Source organism: Carassius carassius, chromosome 7, assembly GCF_963082965.1.
Source record: "Carassius carassius chromosome 7, fCarCar2.1, whole genome shotgun sequence".
Taxonomy (NCBI): domain Eukaryota; kingdom Metazoa; phylum Chordata; class Actinopteri; order Cypriniformes; family Cyprinidae; genus Carassius; species Carassius carassius.
Window position 1 is genome coordinate 12,273,815 of NC_081761.1, and position 22,354 is coordinate 12,296,168.

Below are 22,354 nucleotides of genomic sequence, written 5' to 3' on the forward strand. Positions count from 1 at the left end.
GGCTTTTCTGCATTATTTATTACCTAAATAAATAAATAAATAATCAATCATAGAAACTGTATAAGTCACTGACTGTATGAATTGAATTTTTAACAAAACTTTTCAATAAATCAATAAAGACAAAAAATTTAGTGTCATGCACGGTCCCAAAAGCATTCCTTATGGGAGGGTTTCTCAGACCTCTCCATGAAGTAGCCCAGCACTGCACATTTTGTATGTCTCCCTATATCTGACACACCCACTTCAGGTCTTGCAGTCTCCACTAATGAGCTGATGAGTTTAATTTAAGTGTATAATTGAGGGAGAAATGATAAATGTGCAGGGCAGGGGGTACTCCAGGAAAGGTTTGAGAACCACTGCCCTATGGTGTTTTTTAATGGTGATCTCTTATCTCAGATCACACTGTCTATGCATATATGACAACATATTCAAAAAGTGAGCATCACAATAATGTTCCCTTTGAAACTGAAATAAAAGAATTGTTTATCCTTGTGAATTTCTGGGCCTCAAGCAAGTGTGTTTGTGTGTGTACGTTCAGCTCCCTCCTGTTGTATGAGTGTGTTTGGGTCTTGCGTTGCATGGCTCAGTAATCCCAGTGCAGTCACAAGCTAACAGTGCCTCTCTCCTGCCGAGACTTAGCGCACACAATGTGAGCGGCATGTGACTGCATTAGCATAGCTCACTGTCAGACTACACTGGTCTAATCTCTGTACAGTCACGAACCACAGCACCAACAAAGCCTAAGAGAATAATAAAGCAGGAGGAAACTCTTGAAAAAGAAGTATCTGTCCGCAGCGGTAGGTTACAAATAGTTTTTGTTATTTTGGAAGCAACAAAACACTATTTTAACGCCCATTAAAAATTCCCTTGTGCCCTTGATAACATCATCGCTCTCACAAAGACTCATTGATTGTGGTCTGTTCTCTCTCACCTTATTCTATTTCCCTTTAGGAATACATTAAGCCTTTATAAAGATCTTTTATAAGAGCAGTTTTGTCATATGAGCAACTGAGCGAACGTTATCGAACACAAAGCTACTTTTATCCGAAACACTGTGTGTAAAAAGTGCAGGAACAAAACTTCTTACAAAAAAGTGAAGGTTCTCAGGGCTGAGGCAATGTGCCAGAAACTATGATGGTCATGTGAAGTAGTTCTGATGTGAATTACGTGCTAATGACTGAAATCATGCCTGCTTTTGGGTCCCATTCAGAATAGTGAACTTCAGGCAAGAGCATTCCAGAAATTCTTTGAATTGAAGGAGTAAAGCCCAGCAGACCATGACATGAGGCGTTCAAGCTGCTGTTCATTAGTGAACAGAAGTTTTAGGTGCAAAAACTATTTAAATTAGATATATGTAATTTTAATAACATAACAGAGCCAAAATTAGAAACTTTATTTATTGTAATAGTGCCCATAATCAGCTGTGAAAAAAGTCCTGTAGTGCATTCAGTTTTCTTTAAAGAAAAAATTAAACACTTGGTTTTCAGCATGATTCAGTTGTTTCAGAATGAATGAATGAATGAATAAACAAACAAACAAACAAAATAAATTTTCAATATATCTAAACTGACACATTTTATTTTTTAGCTATGATTCATAGCTATGCTATAGGGTCAGTGCATCTAATGAAACTTTTCACTAGAAATCACTTTTCTGATAAATGACAATAATGTATCATGATACAGAACTGTCTTATTTAACAAAAAATATAAACTAATAAATAAAATAAAATAAAATATAATTATTTAACTTTATTTTATGTTGTAAGTATGGTACCAAAATAAATGTAGAAAATTAAACACATTTATGGACACAAATGTTATTTTCTTGAACTTTCTTGAATACTACCTTTATGTATTGTTGGGTTAAATATGAGTACCACATTAGCATATAATGTAATTTTTATAGGTTTACCAAAGCACAATAAACTGAGTACTTTCAGACTACAATAGGCAGTTTTGAAATTTTAAGCTATTTTATTAAGTTATTGGTAACTCAACACAATGTTTAAAGTCAACATCTGATATTAGGAATAAAGCGTAACACAAAGGATATGGGTTTGATTCCTAAGGAGCATGTATAATAATAAAACATATGAAGTTTAGAATTCACTGCTGTTTGCTTGGGATAAAAGTCTTTAGAAAATTAATTAATGTAAATATTTGCTATCATATTTGCTCACACTGGTATCCTGATTATTGATGAGATCTCCATGATGATGTTCTCTCATTCTTGAATTGCCCTAATGTTCTGCCCTGATGAACTAGCAGGTTGGCCTTAATTACTACGTGAGTGAGATATGTCTTCGTGGCTTGGTATGATTCCACACCACATTCTGCAAAGCCTTGCGACTTTTCAAGGCGAGGGCAAATCCTTGTTGTTCCCAATGCCAACTCAAAGAGAGATAGAGGATCCCAGTCCAGAGACCTCCGCTTTTGAGTTCAACACACCTGGAGCCAGCTAATTCCCTCATCCATCTCAAAAAACTAAAAAAAAAACCCCACCAACAAATAGACACTACAAAAAGAAGGCAGTTTTTGGACATCTGTGGTTTTGCACCATGGGACTGTGTTCTCATAATGGATTGTTAGTGGTGTTGCTGTTTCATCTTTGTCAGGCACAAGGTATAGTAACATTTTCTTCAATGACACTGAAATTGTGCTTGAAAGCAGATGTTAAGGAATCAGATTACAAAGTCTATATAAAGACTGGGAAAATGATACTTTATTACCCTCAGGACAAAACAGCTAAGTCTATGTTGAGTCAGCATTAGATTTCAATAAGTTTCACTTAGGTTGAAATCAATTTTAAAGTGCTATCTGCATAATCAAATTCCCTGGTCATTCCAAAGGCAGTTTGCTGATTGGCTTAAAATCCAGTTTTCAACATGTCAACCAGATCTGAAACCAATAACAACTTCAAATCAGTTTGTCAAGGCAGAATGGTAACCACAGCACTGGCAGCCTCAGCTTGAGTCTGGCTGTAGTACAAACAAACTAATATCTCTGTAGACTCCAGACTGAGATCCCATTAGCTTCCTAATTTCAGGCCTATAAAAGTGATTCAATCGCTATTTCCCAGCACCACAACACCTTCATGCAAATCATCTGTGAGATCTCACATTTCACGGGAATTCACACAAATCTATTGCACTTTCCTTTGAAAATTGCTGTGAAAACAAAGGCCTAAATTGAAGCTGTCTTTTACAAAATACGTTATACAGAAAGTAAATATGTAGTTTGATACAGTAGTTTCTTGTTTGTTTATTCAACTAATAATCTTTTTTTTTTTTTAAATCTACCATTTCTGTTTCCAAAAATATAGTACATTGTACAAGTTTAGTCTCAGCTTCTGATGATTTTTTATGAGTATTTTTAGGCTCAGAGCTCAAAATGCATGTAGAGTCACGATGTACAATCACATAGTGATTTTTTAAGAAACTGCGATATTAAAAGTTACCTGTTACCGTAGAGAAAGTGTTAAGCTACTGTAAGTCTGACTGTCATCACAAATATAATTGGATTTTAACAGTATGATATTTGTTTTAAAAGCTTATTAAAGGCTTCAGATTCTAACTGTGGACTCCAGTGACCCTACTAGCACTGTTCACCAGGGTTGTGCAACATTTAGAACTTAACTTAGAATGGCTTATAATTAAATCCCTGAATTTAAAATGAATATTAACTGAGGTAGCAAAGACTATCAGAAAGTATTAATATATACTGTTATTTTTACATATAAAATTTTGTCAAGATATGCTTTGAATGTTGGCTTGAGTTTAAAAACAAGCTGAAAGTCAAAATTATGAAAAAAATATATTTTATTAATGCATGTTATATAGATCTTTGGCATGTTAAATTTTTCATAACAAATGTCATCACTCAATCTTCTGGGGATAATGAGTTCTCTCTGGGGATGCATGCAAGTCATTTTAAATGCGTTAGTAAGCTTGTTCATGTCAGAACACAATCCAATCAAAAATCTATATAAGTTCCAAGTTTCAAGTACACTTGCTTTATTTTTCTGCAATCTGTTACACTCAGATGCATGTCACAAAATGGAAGAAAAGATATATTGGTATTTATGTTTAATAGGATAGATAGATAGATAGATAGATAGATAGATAGATAGATAGATAGATAGATAGATAGATAGATAGATAGATAGATAGAAATTCCAATTCCAATTCCAATTCCAACTCATAAACTGTAATGTAGCCAATTTTGCCTAAACCTGGTGCTATTCAAACACTGTGTGATCTTGCTGCACTTTAGCAACTTGACAATGTTGACCTGGTCAAATTTGTTCTAAAGTCTGAAGTTCTCTTCGCTGCTTTGCACAGATGATGCTATCCCCTCCCCTGACCCTGAGCTAGCCCCACCAAGCCTGGGTGATGTGACTGATGCAGTGAAGGCAGACTTTGAGCAGGCAGTACAGATCTCGACAACCGACACTGTACACAAGGCTTTAGAGCAGGTCGTAGGTGAACTCTCGCCACAGAAGACTCCAGAAGAGCAGTCACCAATGGTAGAGACCACAGCTGATTATACAACAGAAGCAGCAGCTAAAGAGGAGGCAGTGGTGCTCACTGCAGGTGAACCAGATGCTCATTTGTTAGAATCAACTCAAGATATTGAGCCTGTAGAGGAGATTCAAGGACTGATACCTCAGGCATCAATCTCAGAGCCAGATGAGAAATCAGTTATAAAACCAGGAGAGTTGGTCCTTGAGGCAGTAGATTCAGTTCAGGAACCAGTAGAATCAGTTTTGCAAGACCCTACGATTGCTGAAGTGGGTGATACAATGACTGAGGAAAGCCATGCAGATGAATCACCTGTCCAGATGTATCCTGATACACAAAAAGATAAACAGTCAGAAAGAGTAGCTGCAGAAATGGAAGTGGTTGAAGATGAAAATTTAGAAGAGCCAGAACAGGGATTCATTGAGAAGGAAGCTCAGGTGTCTGAGATGGAAGAGAAAACAGGAAAGGGGGAAATAGAGAAAGTAGAAGTGATGATAAGTAGGGGACAAGTTAAACTACAAGGACAACAAAAAGAAGAATCTTTGGAAAGGCAAGATACAGAATGGGATAAAGAATCAGAGCATAGTCAAGAGGAATGGCAGGCAGTAACAGCACAGATGGCTCCAGATGGTGGTGTGGTTGATATGGATGAAGTACAACAGGAAGAGGAAGAACAGGAAGTAGCGAAGACTGAAGAAGGTGTGATTGAAGTTGAAGCAAGGAGAGAGGAGGTAAAGGCTGGATCTGAGGCACAGCTATGGAAGGTTTCAAGAAAGAAGGAGGTTCATCCAGCCGACAAAACAGTACTGGAGAAAACTCAACAAGAACCAGGTAATGAACTTATGATTAATGTGCATTTTCCACCCAAGACAACTTTAAACCAATAAAAGTGATACATTTTCTAGACCAGTTGTACACCACACAGCAAAATATTTAGTTAGCTGTGGTTACCCAATTGTGGTGGTGTTTCTCCCTCTAAACCTAATGCAATTAGACTTTCACTGTCTGATCTTTGCACTTACAATAATACAGTAAAGGAACAAAGCTGCCTAAAGGCATCCCTTCAGTTTATAACAGCGAAAAGACTCATAACATGTATCTCTGGAGATGTCTGGCTCCTGGGCGCACTCTGAGTCATCTATCCACCATTAATTACACAGTCACACTGAAATATGCTGAAATACACTGCTCACTCAGGCTTTGCACGATGGGGATTTAGATGGTATTGCTTTATTTCAATTCTGGACTGAATAGTGTTGTAGAATTTCCCTAAATAGAATAGAATAGTGTGGCAAAATAGCAGTTGTTTTCTTTAATCAAAGGATAAGTATCTTTTGGGAGTATGGAGAATAATTAAGCCCACACATGCACCTGCAAAAACTAATAATATCTCTGTTTTCATGAGGAAAAGGTAACCAAAACAAATTGGAAGAAATGAAAAATGAAATTTCCTTCTGTGTCATTTTATAGTCTGATGTCAGTATTCATATGTATTTGCACATAACATTTAAACATACATTTTACTATGTTTGGGTATGTGCTGAACATACAATGTGGCCATATTAACAGAATTTAGAGCATAAAAGTATTTACGAATCACATTATACACTTTTGGTATGGGTAGGTTTAGGGGTGGAAATGGGATCCAGAGGGTGGAGATGTGTAGGTTTAGGGTTAGGTAAAGTGGGAGGAGTTGGATCTCGAGTTGGAGTTGGTGCACCACTGTAATACCAGTGTACTTACATGGTAATTCCTCAGGAACTGTCCACTTAATATAAAGTGAAACATTCTGGACACCAACCACAATTTATATGTAAATCCTAATTTACTGGCCGCTGCTGTGTAACATCAGAGTAATTACATGATAAATCGAATATAAAGTATAACATTTTTTTTACCAAAAAGTGTTGTTAGTCCTGTTACACATCTGTACTTTCATTACAAAGAAGTGTTGTTACCAATGTCCTGTTACACATTTGTACTTACACATTTCGCAAATTTTATAAAACTAACTAGAATACTACAGCATTATTTATTTGTTGCCAATCGGTATTTTCTTAAGGTCGAGCACCTGTCACTGACTATTTGTATAAATATATATATATTTTTAAAGAGTTTTACTATTTTGTACTCTATTTGTGGAAGGTGCTGGATGGTAGTCTCTATAGAGAGGCACACCTGTGCATTTCTCTTTTTTGATTTCTTTAACTTTCTATATTTGACAGTACTTTTTCTTCCACGCTTCAATGTCCTGTTACACATTTGTACATACACATACAATTTAGTGGGATGTTACATACAGTATGTGTAGTTATACAAACATTAGAGCTGTAGATACTATGTACCAATGTGTACTTACACTGTGGTTACATATTACATACACATCTAGTTACTAAGTACACAGGTTTTAGGGGAAAATTATAAAGTGACACCAAATGTTTAGTATGTTTGAATATATGCAGAAATATGCATATACACATTGACTATTTACATATGCACAATTACTGTATAAATATATTGGTTTTAACACCATTCTTCTTATTATTTATTTAAAAATAAATAAAATGCTAAAGTATTAATATAAGCACAAAGAGTGAGTGTGTGTACACAAACACACACTACACATTAATTATTCCTGTAAATTCAATATTCTGTTAACCCAAATGCATACATAAACTTTTTTATGCCTTATGTACTACATATTATCCTAACAATATGTTTATAACATTTTGGAATCTATACAAATATTTAGAAATGTTGTGTTAGAGCCACACTCAGTGAACAAAAATCCAGTACTATATTGAGTACTATAATGAGATCATGTTGCATTTTAAGATCTGCTTAAACAAGTCACAGTGTGGTCTGTTTTGGTGTCTGTCCAAAGCTCCAGAGCCTAATTTCTAATGAACCACTGTCCTATATGTTTCTTCTCCTGCTGCTCCTGTGACCTACATACAGAAACACATTCATCCTGCTGAAACTAAGATACCCCTAAACCTTAATTCCCACACAACATGGACTTTACCCTCCAATCCTCCTAAAAGCACGTCATGCTCCACTGAGTCAAATGGCCTCCGTCACAGTTGGTTGTAGTCAGATAAAGCAGACTTTCTTCATTTCTGTGCATGGGATAAATTTGTGTTTCAAATGTGAGTCTGTTATAATTGATTTAGTGATTTGAAGATGTTTTATGAGAGTTAAAGTTTCACTCAGGTCTTCATTAAAACCAGTCATAAGTTGTTTACCAATATCTTTGGCCATTTAGGTCTGGTGGAAAATTTCCAACATTGTAGAAAATGGCCTCACATATAATATATAGCGAATAAAAGTAATCTTATCCACTGACACACAAACATCTCCTGGCAAAAGATTCTTGGTACCTATATTGTACTCTTTTATACATAGTTGCTGTGTCTCACACATTTAAGTATATACTGTGAGTGCGTCATTTTAAATTCCATTCGTATCCTCCAGCTCTCATCTTGTCTTTCTTCTGCAATTTTCACCACTCTGTAAAATGTCTCCCCTATTTCACAACAGAGGTCACCGTGGATACTCGGGGACCAATTAAACTGCAGGAGCCTGTTATTACGAAGTCAAAAGCAACAGGCGGTGAGGCTTTTAATGACACAAATTCCCTGTCAAACCTTCAGTCGCCCGCTGTCTATTTGTAACACAATGAATGTGTGGAAACTTCTTCAGATTTTACAGGTAAAACACATGAGGCCAGTGATGTAAATGAGATTATCACCTCCGGAGACCCGAAAAAGAACAATCAGGGTGTATCAGTGTTGATGAACACTGTTGAGGAGCTCCAACCAACACCAGTTCTCAAACTGAGGCTTGGGGATACTGATGCACCAGTGGAGGAACATGTTGACTCTAAACGTATGCCAATTACATACATATAATTTAAACACTCCAAAGTAAACAAACTTGCAAAAACTATTTTTGAAAACACATACAACCTCTCATCAATATTGTTTGATATTCTGATACATTTTTCAATAACATCTGGATATATGCGGAAACATGCTGTATATTATATTATATTATATTATATTATATTATATTATATTATATTATATTATATTATATTATATTATATTATATTATATTATATTATATTATATTATATTATATTATATTATATTATATTATATTATATTATGGATAGTGTAGACTATTACAGATTATTATAGACTATTGTATCATTTATTTGAGATTATAACTCCACCCTGACTTTAATTAATCAATTTCAGAAATAGTTTTTTTTTTTTTTTTTACAAAAAAGAAAATAGTTCTAGTCCACAAGCCAATTGTTTATTGTTTAAAACAACAGCTAAATCCCATAAATTAAGGTTTTACACAAAATAAATGTATTTAGACATTCTGACAAAATCACAAAGGTTATAAAACTAACTAGAAAATAAAACAGTTGTTGCCAATCGGTATTTTCTTTAGGTTGAGCACCTGTCACTGACTTTTTGTTTAAAATATATATATTTTTAAAGAGTTTTACTCTTTTGTATTCTATTTGTAGAAGGTGCCAGATGGTAGTCTCTATAGAGAGGCACACCTGCGCGTTTCTCTTTTTTGATTTCTTTAACTTTCTATATTTGACAGTACTTTTTCTTTCACGCTTCAGAGACCAAAGCCATAGGGCAGGAAGCATGGACGATAGGAGCCATAGCAGCAGCTTTCTTTCTCATTCTGCAAACTGCTGTCACCATTGTCTACATTCTGAAGTGCAGGCGAAAGCCAAATAGGTTTGTGTGTGCTTTGTAAGACCATTAGGAGTTTTGGAAGGAGAAGTGGTTATTGGAACAAATGCAATAACTGATGTGATATATATTATATGTACAATATAGACATACATCGGTTGCACTTTATTTTACAGTACGTGTACTTACATGTACTTATACTGTACTTACAGTGTATTTATCTAAGAAAGTTCTGGTAATACAAGGTAACTACATGGGGTAGGTTTAGGTTTAGGGGTAGGTTAAGGGTTAGTACCTAGTTATTACATAATTATTGTAATTACTATAATAAGTACATATTATGTAAATGGGGAACAGGACTGTAAAATAAAGTGCTACCTATACAGAGTGTTAAGAAGTACGTACACACACCCACACACACACACACACACACGCACAGACTAGAAGTGAACTACAGGAACATTGGTTTAATGAGTTTTATTCCTTGTCTGATAGCTCTGAAGCCACCTATACCATTCAACCATTTGGGGTTGGTGAGATTTTTATTGTTATTTAAAGATTATCTTATGCTCGCCAAGGCTTCATTTATTTAATCAAAATACAGTGAAAACAGTAATATTATGAAATAGTATTACAATTTAAAATATTTTTTTCTATTTCAATATATATGTAATAATTGATCAAAAGAAAGAAGAACAGCATTTATTGAAACAGAAATATTTCCTAACACTATAAATGTCCTTACATTATAAATTATTTAAAAATAAAAACAAAAAACAAATAAATTATAAAATAAATTATGTAATATTATTATCATTAATATTTTTATTGACCCCAAACTTTTGAACAGTAGTGTATATCTGGCTCCTAAAAATGTATGTACATTTCTATTACTTTTATAACATACTTTTAGCAGATAAATGCAGTTAAAATGAATCAGCTGTCTTCTGAGAAAAAAAAATATTGATGACTTACAGAACATTGCACTCATAGTCATAGCCAAAGTGTTCTTCCACAAAATGCTCCCTACAGCATCGAAAACAACGATATCTGAAAAGTGGGGGACATATAATAAGCCTTATTGTGACTCATGAATATTTTATGAGGATATAACATTGGCACTGTGGGTGAGTGTGTGGGAGAATGGGTTGAATTGAGAGATTTAGAAGAATTATAATGATTGAATGAGAACAGTCCTCGTCCTAATACCACCTGCCTATGGCTAATGATCGATTCTGATACTGAAAGATCTAAAGTTAATATTCATATATGTTTGTTAGCAGCAGTGTGGCCTCAAAGAACCTGTGTGCTGGAGGAAACGGAGGCATAGAATGTGATGCAAACAACACAGATACCACCATTCCAATCGATGAACAGTGAGTATATATGACCACATACATACTCACCCTGACTATAAGAAACATACACACGCACACACATACACACATATGTATGGTGACTGATTGTTTGTGCTTACAGAACTGCTGTAGACGACCATCCAGAGTTCTCAGAGGTCCAGCAAGAGGACGTTGCTATGACAACTTTCCCACTGGATTCCACAGAGAAGAATTCACCCTATGACCCCAGAACCTCTGTTGTTTAGCATTGCTGACCTTAAGGAGTATGACTGTAATTGTGCAAGTGTGTCTGAGTGTCTGACTGTGGGAAATTGTGTTTGTGTGTGTGTGTCTATATGTGTATTGAATGGTCTGGTTATCCTTGACAGCAAATGTCACTCTAGTGTAATTCTTCAGACAGTAAAAAGACCTGTTATCGGTGGAAAACGCAGAGTACATATCATTTTAAGCTGGATTCTTGTTTAAAAAAGCTAAAGATTCTGGGAAAAGGATGAATGTACTTGAAAGGCAAAACTGCATAAATTATTAAGGCTTGTTTTCAGGAAAAATATTTACAATTTAGCTTTCTCTTCTTTAAAACATCTAACATTTAACATGGTTTATGCTTAAAATGAATAAACAAACAAAACTTTTTGCTATTTTGCAAACTATTTGCACTATTTCCCCTTGCTTTTCAAGTATATGTATCTTTTTTTTTTTAAGATGTTTGGTTATTTTTCTAAAAAACAAGACTAAATGCTTTTGAACAAATGTATTAAATATTCAATTTCATCCATTTGGATAATACAGTTTTAACAACAACAAATGAATTTAATGTGATGCATATTTGTCAGTAATATATAAAATAAATGTAAGAAACAAGTACTATTTTTTTCTTTATTATTATTTACAAAGTTTATTTTGAATTATTGGCAAATACATTTTATTTAAATCATAAAAATCATGCAATCATATTTTCAAAATGCTGAAATTGTTTAGGATCTGTATAAATCTGTTGTTAATTGTCAAAACACTTACATTTATTCAGTTACAAGTAAGCTAAAATATGCTAGCTGTGGAACAATCAATATAGTTAAAATGTATGAGAAGACAAATTATTAATGATAAATATGTAAAACTGGTTAAAGTGCATTTAAAACACGTTCAGTATATTTGTACTAATAATAATCTTTTTGTTTCTTGATTGATTATTGTACAACTGGCAAATGGGGATCCCATTAATTTATAGAACTGTGTAATCCTAATGGATTGAAATTTAATATGCAATTCAAATACACACATCTTAAATTTAGGCCTTAATAATTTTTGGATTTTGTTTTTGTACTGTTTTGTATCGATAAAGCAGAACAATATTTACAATACACATCAATGTATTGCATTTAACAATTTCCATTTACTTGTAAATGTATATCCAGTTTTATTTATTTTTTTCAAAACTTTATGTTTGGGATATAAACTAATTGGAGTTTAAACAGTTCAGAATTTAAATGTCTTTCTATGTTTCCTGCACAATCCTTTCATAACAGACTCGAGACACGTGTCTTTTCTTTAATAAATGGTTTGTTTCTGCTCACTTTTTTTCCTGTTATGAAAACAAAGACCACTGATCTATCAGATCTTTGAAAAGGTCACACCAGCAGACGCAAATGAAGAGGCTGTATTTTTACCCTTTCTCTCTCTCTCATCTGCCTCTCTCTACTGGCTGCTGGTCACGGGATGGAGGGATCAGAGATGAGGGCAGTCAGGAGGGGTGTAAGTATAAAAGAGTTGGCCAGGGGGCAGCACAGGGGGGCACTACAGTACAGGAGAAAGACAAAGTGTGCGAGAGAAAGAGTGGGGCAGAAAAGAGAGATCGGATGATATAAGGTACATACTTTAATTTGATCTTTCTTTAGCTGTATCATTTTTTACTCTTTATGTCATTGGTTGAAGACTGACATTGTAGCCCAATAGGGCATGCCATGGATGAATTGTTGTTTGATAAATCATTTGAGAATTTATGGTGCCATCACAAGAGTCAAGATGACAAATAATTATTATATTTTGTAAGAACCATTAATACAAGCCATGTGTGGGGGGTTGCTCTTATGACATAACTAGTCAGTAGGTTAGACAGGCTGAGGTTAAGAAGTTGAAACAATTTCACAAAACACTTTTTGCAAAACACAACACACAATTTTCTATTTTCTATGTTCTATGTAAATTCTTACAGGAACTGGTATTATTACAAAGTTGTTTGCAGATGTTTGCTTTTGAGATGTGTTTAAGCAGTTGAAAAAAACAACAACAACTGTAATGCATTTATTTCATTATATGATGTTTAGATACAATATCTCTTTTCATGGAAAAATTTTTTGTAAACAAAAAAGTTTTTTTTTTAAGTTTTTTTTTATGTTCTAATTGAATAGTTTGCTAATATTACAAGTATAAACTGCACGAATAACTAAAAAGATGGTTTTCATGATTGATAGACATTGACCTTGTTAACTTAAGTTTCACAATCAGTGCACTTTGGAGAGATATTTTAACCTACCAATTTGACTTAACTTTATGCTGCTCCAACCCCATATTATTTTAATTCTTCCTGGCATCTGTTCTACAGAGGAAATAAAGTTATACAGGTTTATAATAACATGCGGTTGAATAAATGATGACAGTCAATGATGAAATTGTCATTTTTGGGTGATCTCTCCCTCTAAGCATATTTTAATGCATTTGGGCCCATATATGCCTTTCCAGAATGTGGAAGAGTGTGTGTTTAGTGCTAATGTGCGTTGTGCTGACGCAAGCTCAGTTCCCACGTCAGTGTGTGACACCAGAAGGTCTGCGGAGTGGCACCTGCTGCCCATCACCTGCTGGACTGCCCAATGATGAGTGTGGATCCAGTACTGGGAGAGGTCAGTGTGTGTCAATTGCTGCTGACCGCCGCCCACACGGGCCTCAGTATCCTCACGATGGGCGTGATGATAGAGAACGATGGCCACTGAGGTTCTTCAACGGGACCTGCCAGTGTAACGGAAACTTCAGTGGATTTAACTGTGGGCGATGCCGACATGGCCTGACAGGGCCAAACTGTGATCAGAGAGCCACCGTGGGTGAGGACAGAAATACACACAATACAGATGTGTACTGGAAATGTTTGTGTGCTTTGATTTCTGTCTCATATGGGTTTGTGTGTGTTCTCAGTGCGTCGTAACGTCATGCAGATGTCTGCAGATGAGAAAAGAGCCTTTGTGAATGCCCTGGACCAGGCTAAAAGAACCGTCCATCCTGACCTGGTCATCTGTACCCGTCGCTATCAGGAGATTTTTGGCCCTGATGGAGCTAGTGTACAGTGTGAGAACATCACCGTTTATAATTACTTTGTCTGGACCCACTACTATTCGGTCAGTAAGACTTACATGGGTCCAGGCCAGCAGAGCTTCGGAGGTGTGGATTTCTCTCACGAAGGACCGGGATTTGTCACCTGGCACCGGTATCACCTGTTGCAACTGGAGAGAGACATGCAGGTGACCCAAAACAGATAATGATAACCATACAGCAGGAAACAGAAATACAAAACCTGTTTAATAATGTCATGTGATTTCAAAACTGTATAACTTACTTGTCTTGTCAAACACAGAGGGAGATAAAGATAAAGAATGCATTGGTTGCTCTTTTCCAGGCAAATTGAAAAGATAGAAAAGCTACCAATCTTCAAAAAAAAAAAAAAGTATCATAAAAGTTGTTCATATGACTCTGATATGGGCTTCCATACTAATAGAAAGATTTCTCAAAAAATTAAAATTTTTACATATATGATTTTGAAAGATATATATGACAAAATGTACATTTTTGGGGAAATCCTTCTTTTAGTATGGAAGACCATCTCTACCACATAAGGAAAAAAGTCATGCTTTGGTACATCATATGTCATAAAAGTTATGATTCTGACATGTAAAAAGTTGAAAGTATAACATAATTATGACAGAAAGTTGAAATTATGACAAAAAGCCAAAATTGTTAGATATTTTGTCATAATTGTCCCTTTTTTATTATTTTGACAATGAGTATATGATCATTTTGACATTTTATCTCCCAAATTATCTCATAATTTCAACTTAATTATAATTATTGACTGACTAATTGATGATTTTCTTTTTCTTTTTTATGTGGCTGGAATTTGTTTTATTCATTTAATTTATTCATCTGATATTTAGTCCAAAATAAGTAAATAAATATACTAAGAACCAATTTACATGAGAACTAAGATAAGACTATTTTCAGCTGATGTCTCTTGAATTAAATTAACTCAAATCTTTTTATCTTATTTTTCATTTTTTCACTGTTTTAAGCATAATCCTCTAATGTTTTGTTAGATGTATGCTTTATTCTGGAAAAATCAATTTGGCAAGTCTTATTATCTTGTGCAGTGAGCAGAAATACCAACTATTCCCCATTGATAGAAGGATCAGCTAATGGGACATGTTGGGATACGCGTGTGTGTGTGCACAGGACATGCTGGGGGACCCGTCGTTTGCCCTGCCGTACTGGAACTTTGCAATAGGAGGCAGTGAGTGTGATATCTGCACTGATGACCTGCTGGGAGCCAGAAGCAGCTTTGACACCAATGGCATCAGTTCCAACTCTGTGTTCTCTCAGTGGAGAGTCATCTGTGAGAGTGTGGAGGAGTATGAGACACTGGGGACCATCTGCAACAGTACGACACACTCACAATAACACACACTGCCTCTCTATACATCACACAAACACATACACACAGAATACTGCAAAAACACACGTCTAATTTTGTGTCCTCTCCCTGGTGGGAGATCTGTGAGAGTGTGGGGGAGTGTGAGACATTGGAGACCATCTGCAACACTAAGACACACACACACACACACACACACACACAAATTCCAAGACCTAAGACTACTCACATGCTGTTTGAACTAATCCTTTGAGGCATTTCAAGAGCTCAGAAGAAAGATCAAACCTTATATGGGCAAAATGATTAGGATCATGTGATTGTATTTGCAAGTGACTCAGATTGCAGACAAAGTGAATATTATTATATTCAATCTTATGATGCTTCTTTCTTACAGTCTGCACAGATTTGGTTCATGGGTTAAAAACAAATGACAAATTGTGAAAAAAAAACCTAGGTATTCATTTGATTTCATATGTTTATTTTATTTTATTTTTTTACAACATTTACAAACTTTAAATTGAATGACTCTTAAAATTTAATGTGCTGTAACCATGAAGTAAAATGTTCTAATTATTTTCCTTACACCATGAATACATGTGTTTACACTGGTATTACTGTAAGTGTTAAAATTTTGTTGTGTGTTTTTGTCATTTTTTTATATTTCTCTATATAGTTTTTTACCGGTACTATGTAATTGTAATAAATATTTTTATTTCAGTTTTAAGTTTTAATTATTTTAGTACATTAAGTTACTAAAACTAAAGTAAAATGCCTTGGCAACTAACTAAGATAAATAGATTTTCTATATTAAAATTAATTAAATACTAAAAATACACTAAATACACTAAAAACTAAATTAAAATGTATTTTATTTTATATTACAAATATGTTATTTTTTTATTTACTCAGATATAATTAACTACAGTTACCTTTTTAAAATAAATATTTCAAAATAAACATAATTTTTTAAAATTATTATTAATTAATAAATCATAAACATCATCAAGTTTTGATGGAGTCACACACAGTTTTACATCCTGAACAAATCTTAACATAAAAACGTTATGTGATATTTCACCAGACATATTGCCCTTGACACACAGTACTGATGGTCTTTAATGAAAGTATTTAATTATCAAAAGTTATCAAAGTTATGTATCTTCTCTGACTGGTGTGTATTCAGGTACAGAGACAAGTCCAATCAGAAGAAACCCTGCTGGTAATGTGGCTCGACCCATGGTTCAAAGATTACCAGAACCACAGGACATCACTGACTGTCTAGAGCTGAACACTTTTGACACGCCACCATATTACTCGACTTCTTCTCAGAGCTTCAGGAACACTATTGAGGGTATGATACACTCACAAATGCAGATAACACTATTTTTAAAAAAAAAAGTTTTTTTGAAAAATGTTTGGAGCCACAGACAAAGAGGCTAGCACACCAAACAACCACCTGCAAACACTCCTAAAAGCGACTTTTAATTGGTGTTCTTGTGTGTCACTAGGTTACAGTGCTCCCCAGGGAAACTATGACCCAGTAGTCAGGAGTCTGCACAACCTGGCTCATTTGTTTCTCAATGGCACAGGTGGACAGACTCACCTGTCACCAAACGACCCCATCTTTGTCCTGCTTCACACCTTCACTGATGCCATCTTTGATGAATGGCTTCAGAGACACACTGTTGGTAAACACACACACACACACACACACACACACACACACACACACACACACACACACACACACACACACACACACACACACACACACACACAAATAATGTACATACATACATAGTCAAGAAGAATTTAATCTTTTGGATGTATTCTAACTAGTGTTCTTTGTACTTATGCAGCAGGCACAGTGGTCTATCCTGAGGAAAATGCTCCAATTGGGCACAACAGGGCGTTCAATATGGTTCCTTTTTGGCCACCAGTCAGAAATGCTGAAATGTTTGTCACCGCCCCAGAAAATCTGGGCTACACCTATGAGGTTCAGTGGCCAAGTGAGTAACACGACAAAAAATTCATACATACATCAATATAAAATACACTTCAGAAAAATAGTCTGTCATTGATAGTAACTATGCAGGAAGTAATACTGGACTTATGCGTAGTTCTACAGTAACACATCAGCTACTACTAGAAACTAATACGGAAACAAGATAAACTAATTTAGGACTGAGGTAATCAATAATGACTGAATAGCATTGTCCTCATTACAAACTAATAGCTGACATATGATAAAGAATTACCAATTAATTACTAATCACAACATAACCATCTGTACGAGAGTAAGAGCAATTGCCTTTTTCTCTCATTGTGTTCATCAAATGCATTTATAAATACTCAAGTGTTAGTAACTCTTCAAGAACTTGTAGTGATCTGGACCAGTATTTTAAATAGAAAAAATGTTCTTCTCTTTTTAAAAAAAAAATGGTATTAGACCATAAGTAGTTCATTCGGAGTGACTAGGTAACATTTAAGTAATTGCTATGCATTGTATGACCATATTAAGAATTAAAAAAAGACAATTTATTATGTCTCAGACAAGTTGATGTTGTAATTAGTAATTAATTGGTAATTCTTTATAATTTTGCATAGTTAATTATTAGTTCATTATGAGGCCAGTCTCACTCAGTAATTACAGATTACCTAATAAAGAAGGCTCAGAGCTAATTTTACAATTATTTACTGATTAGTTATTCTTGTTCCATATTAGATTAAAGTGGCAGCTAAAGTGTTAATGTAGCACTACTCATTAGTCCTGCATTGTTACCTATTAATGATTAATATTAATGATTATTAATGCAACTTATCTGAACTTAAAGTTGCTTAACTGAAGGAATAGTTCTCCCAAAAATGAAGGATGTCATCATTTACTCTCATCTTTTTTCTTCTGCACAACACAAAAGTGGATCATTTAATTAATAGCCAGCTGTGTGAACTGAGTCTAATGGAAGTACATTATGACTCACTTCAACACTTAATGAAGTACCCAAAAGCGCAAACAAACACTGATGGTTTTTCAAGTGCTCTGTTCATTTTAAATAATTTTTAACAGTAAAGTTGCTGCAGAAGCCATTGATCTGCTGTGTGCAGTTCAGTAAGTGGAAGAAATGTTCACCTGCTTCTTCTGCCAGTGTCTGATCCTCCCACTCTTCATTACACTGGTCTTTTTATAAATGAATTCTCTGGATATTTAACACGTAATTACATTATAGACTGTTTTGAAGACATGTAGGGCAAGTGCAAATGAGTGGTGTATAAGCCAAGCTATTAGGCTAATTAGGTATCTGTATGCTATGCTAGTACATAAGCTAACAAATACATTGATGGTCATTATAACACAGCCCATGGCGATCCTTAACTATTAATAGTTTTGAATCTTTATGATCTCATTCATAAGTTTTAGTACACTCTGCATACTCCCCATTAGCTATTCGGTTTAGGGGTGGATCTTAATGTTATTGTTTTTTAATATAAACAAAAAAAAATTTCTTATGTGTTGCATCATGTGGTTTCATAATAAAACACTGCCTTGTAAAATACGTATGCTTTTTCATGAGATTGGGTTGGATTATGTAGGGTTTATGCAAACAAAGTACACATTTAAAGTTTTTTGAGCCAATGGAATCTCATTTTAAGTTTATAGAAAGTTAGCAAACCATCAAAGAAGCATTTCTGCCACCTACTGGACTGGAGTGTGAAGTGCACACAGGAGAGCAATGGGGCCACCGCTATCATAGTGTACAAATAAAAATTACTGTTGTTGACCTTTATGGATTTGTGATTTGATTCATATAATAAAAGGAAATCTCTCTCTTTCTCCCTCGCCAGCTCGGTCATACACTATTTCAGAAATCATCACCATAGCCATTGTTGCAGTGGTGCTTGTTGTGGTTGTGGTGGGCGGAGTCATCGGGTGTGCTGCTCGGGCATGTTCTTACCGCTCAGCTGAGGGCCTGGAGCCACTGCTAGGGGAACAGTTCAGGCATTACTCAGAGGATGAGCGGCATGCTTCTCAGTCTGTGGTGTGATTTAGAAACTCAAAAAAAAAAAACATTTTGTGCTCCTCTTAAACATTTTTATTTTGTTGCACTGTGCACCCACACTGTAGGCCTACTGAAGGAGTATGAATTATGAATTATTAGCATTCAGAAGCATTGTTAAAGTTTTGTTGACACAGTGGCTTAATTTATGACTATTTATTTTCAGATTTTTCATGTCCCTTGAGACACTGAGAATACAGTCATATGTGCCTATAAGCATTTTTTATGTCTAATTTTAAGCTGATGCACTGCTTATAAATGCCCTATGAACACATGACTTAAGTTTATTGTACAGTGTGACCTATTTTATATTACTCAAAAAGTCATTTCAAAGAGTTTCGACATGCATGAATATTGCAAAATAAAATTTTAAATAAATTGTATATATACTGTATTAAATTATTATATATAATATATTAAATTGTTTTCCAGGGGGAAAAAAATAAACAAAAACAGATCCTGGTTGCCATAGATTGAAAATAATGTCCCTGATATTGTCCATACACAGACTTATGACTTGGTTCATGTAATGCCATAATAGTGTCATGATTAATAATCTTAATCCATTAGAACAAGTGTCCGGGATAAAAAGTGTCTCATGGTAAAATAAAGTGGGACAACAGCCAGACCCTTAGCTTTTTTGTTGTTATTATTATTATTTTTTTTTTACAAAATTAATTTACATAATTTTCTGTAATTATCATTCATTAATCAAAATAATAATTTAGAGTAAGGTTTAAGGTTGTGTGTGAGTGTGTATTCAGTATAGAGTCTGTAAGAGCGTTCATTTATTTTAATTTGCCAGAGATGAATTGGATGTTAAGGCGTGATTGTTTCCACTGTGATGCATGATTGTGATGCAAATGAAAATATTTGGAATGACAACTACCCTTGTGGCATCTATTAACATTTGATTTTCTGCTGATATAAAGGGCAATCAATCATGAAACATATTCGTCCCACTTCACTCTATGTCACCCTATTTACAAAGAAATAACATCATAAAGTCTGTTTCTGACCTTTTTCATAACTAGGGTGCGGAACCAATTCAGCAAGCCATATCATGTCATGCATTTCACTGTTACTTAGTCAAATCCTGAGACAAGAAAGGAAGTAGTTCACTGAAGCTGGCAGTTTCAGCCATATTACAGGAACACAGGACCTTCATCAGGTCCCTCTTCACTGCTGCCCCCTAGTGGTCCATAAATAACTGCATGTGTAAACCTTACATTTTCATTTAGCTAATGGGTGCCAAGTCCTATCAGTCTCAAAGATGTAGTGATTACAGAAAATTGTGCTGGAGCTGAGTTGGAACTGAACTTTGCAGGACGGTAGATCTGAATTCAGCACCTCTGCTTGAAACAATTTGGAACATTTTATCCATCGGAAGATATCTTCAACCCTCATCTTGTTGAAACCTCATCTAAACTTCTGAAATGTAAACTGATGATTATCTGATAATCAGACAATTCTAAAAACAAAAGTAAAAGAACACATTTAAATAAAAATATTGCAATTTTTTTTTTTTTTTTTTTTACAATTGCTGATAATATTTAGTAAAACTATTTTGTGTAAAAGGTGAGCAAAGAAGAAAGGACAAGCACAGATCTTACTTTTCTTTTTGAAAATGCTTTATTAAACTACCTCTATAAATACAACAATGCCAAAAAAGCTTTAAACAAACAATGCGAAATAGAAAACAGTTCTAAGTAGATCTAAAAAAAGAAGAAGATAAGAATATTTTGGCAATAACATTCTACATTATCTAAATGTCCTCTGCCGAGGTCAACTTGTCTTGTTCGTATGCCTTTAAGTAACAAGAAACAAAGTCTAAAAATGGAGGGAAAACGCTACATGTGTAGTGTTTATGAAATGATTGCAAAAAAAGGAATGTTTTGCCAATGAATGCATGATTAATTTGGGCACATATTTACTCCACACTGGCAACTTAGAGCCACATTTATATATCCACACATTCTCATTAGTTGTACACTTTGCCAAAAAAAGAAGAAGATGTTTTTGTTGTTAAACTTCTCTAAAGCACATATAATGAGATGGAAATATCTTCTTAAAATATATTATAGCATTTCCTCTTACTTCATACATAAAAACATTGTACTGTATATATTAAATATACCCTGACTGCTTCTCTTATATTAAAAGATTAGATAACAGACAGAGAAAAACTACTGGGGATGGTTCACTTTTCTAAAAAAACACACAGATATGCCATTTCTGAGAGAGAGTGTCCTCAGTGATGGCGGCAGTGTGTAAAAATGTGTCTCTAGCTAACGTGATGTGAACTGCATGGATTGTCATTCTTTGTTTGGTACATTGTGAAGTTTCCCCAAACTTTCACTCAGTCTCTTCTAAAAAACAAGCTATACTTAATAAAACATCAACTCCGTTAGAACATGAATCACATAAAAGCATAATACAACATAAAGCAGCACTCTAACACTCAGAGCCCCCATAGAAACAACAGTATAACACACAAAAAAGAAGAAGAAAAAAACCTTGACTTTTTGAGAGAAAATAGGACAGAAGAGGCACTGTGGTATCACAAACAGAGTTTAAGAGGTCACTTGACAGACAGCAGTCTGAATAAAGGCACATGTGACATACACAGTCCTACAGAAGGCAAAGTCGTGGCATACAGCAGTCTTCAGAAGGACATTAATATGATATACAGCAGTCGCTGAAAAGACAATGAGGATATTAACAGGTTCTCTGAACCCCTGGTTTCAGTTTGGTCCAGTTCATTCCAGTTCTAGGAGTATCAAAATACCTCTAAAGAGACAAAAGTGCCTGCTCACACACATATTGTAAAGCATATACACAAGAACCTCTAACACCCTAAAATGTTTAAGTGCAGAACAGTCATCACTGCTAACACACCATACTACAGTAGCTACACATGGAGTGAGATCTACAAAAATGCAGGGTTAGAGCTACAAAAGAAAGCAAAAACTACAAAACTCGATGGACCCACTGCTGCTCATCCA

General features: G+C 34.8%; 2 protein-coding genes across 3 annotated transcripts; both read left to right on the forward strand.

Annotated features, from left to right (window-relative positions):
* Positions 1 to 2,391: 2,391 nt before the first annotated feature.
* On the forward strand, positions 2,392 to 11,354 carry LOC132143547 (uncharacterized). Of its 2 annotated transcripts, none has more exons than XM_059553867.1 (7): positions 2,392 to 2,624; positions 4,343 to 5,353; positions 8,063 to 8,134; positions 8,225 to 8,410; positions 9,171 to 9,291; positions 10,527 to 10,622; positions 10,726 to 11,354. In XM_059553867.1, the coding sequence occupies exons 1-7, from the start codon at positions 2,561 to 2,563 to the stop codon at positions 10,847 to 10,849; spliced, it is 1,674 nt and encodes a 557-aa protein (XP_059409850.1). In that variant the 5' UTR covers positions 2,392 to 2,560; the 3' UTR covers positions 10,850 to 11,354. The 2 variants fall into 2 exon arrangements, with proteins under 2 accessions (XP_059409850.1, XP_059409851.1); XM_059553868.1 differs by having other exon boundaries at positions 2,393 to 2,624; positions 10,530 to 10,622.
* Positions 11,355 to 11,816: 462 nt separating this feature from the next.
* LOC132143548 (5,6-dihydroxyindole-2-carboxylic acid oxidase-like) lies at positions 11,817 to 19,732 on the forward strand. The gene is made up of 8 exons (XM_059553869.1): positions 11,817 to 12,470; positions 13,344 to 13,699; positions 13,791 to 14,113; positions 15,099 to 15,303; positions 16,478 to 16,645; positions 16,803 to 16,982; positions 17,154 to 17,303; positions 19,138 to 19,732. Exons 2-8 carry the CDS (start codon positions 13,345 to 13,347, stop codon positions 19,335 to 19,337), a joined length of 1,581 nt encoding a protein of 526 aa, XP_059409852.1. The 5' UTR covers positions 11,817 to 12,470; position 13,344; the 3' UTR covers positions 19,338 to 19,732.
* Positions 19,733 to 22,354: the final 2,622 nt, after the last annotated feature.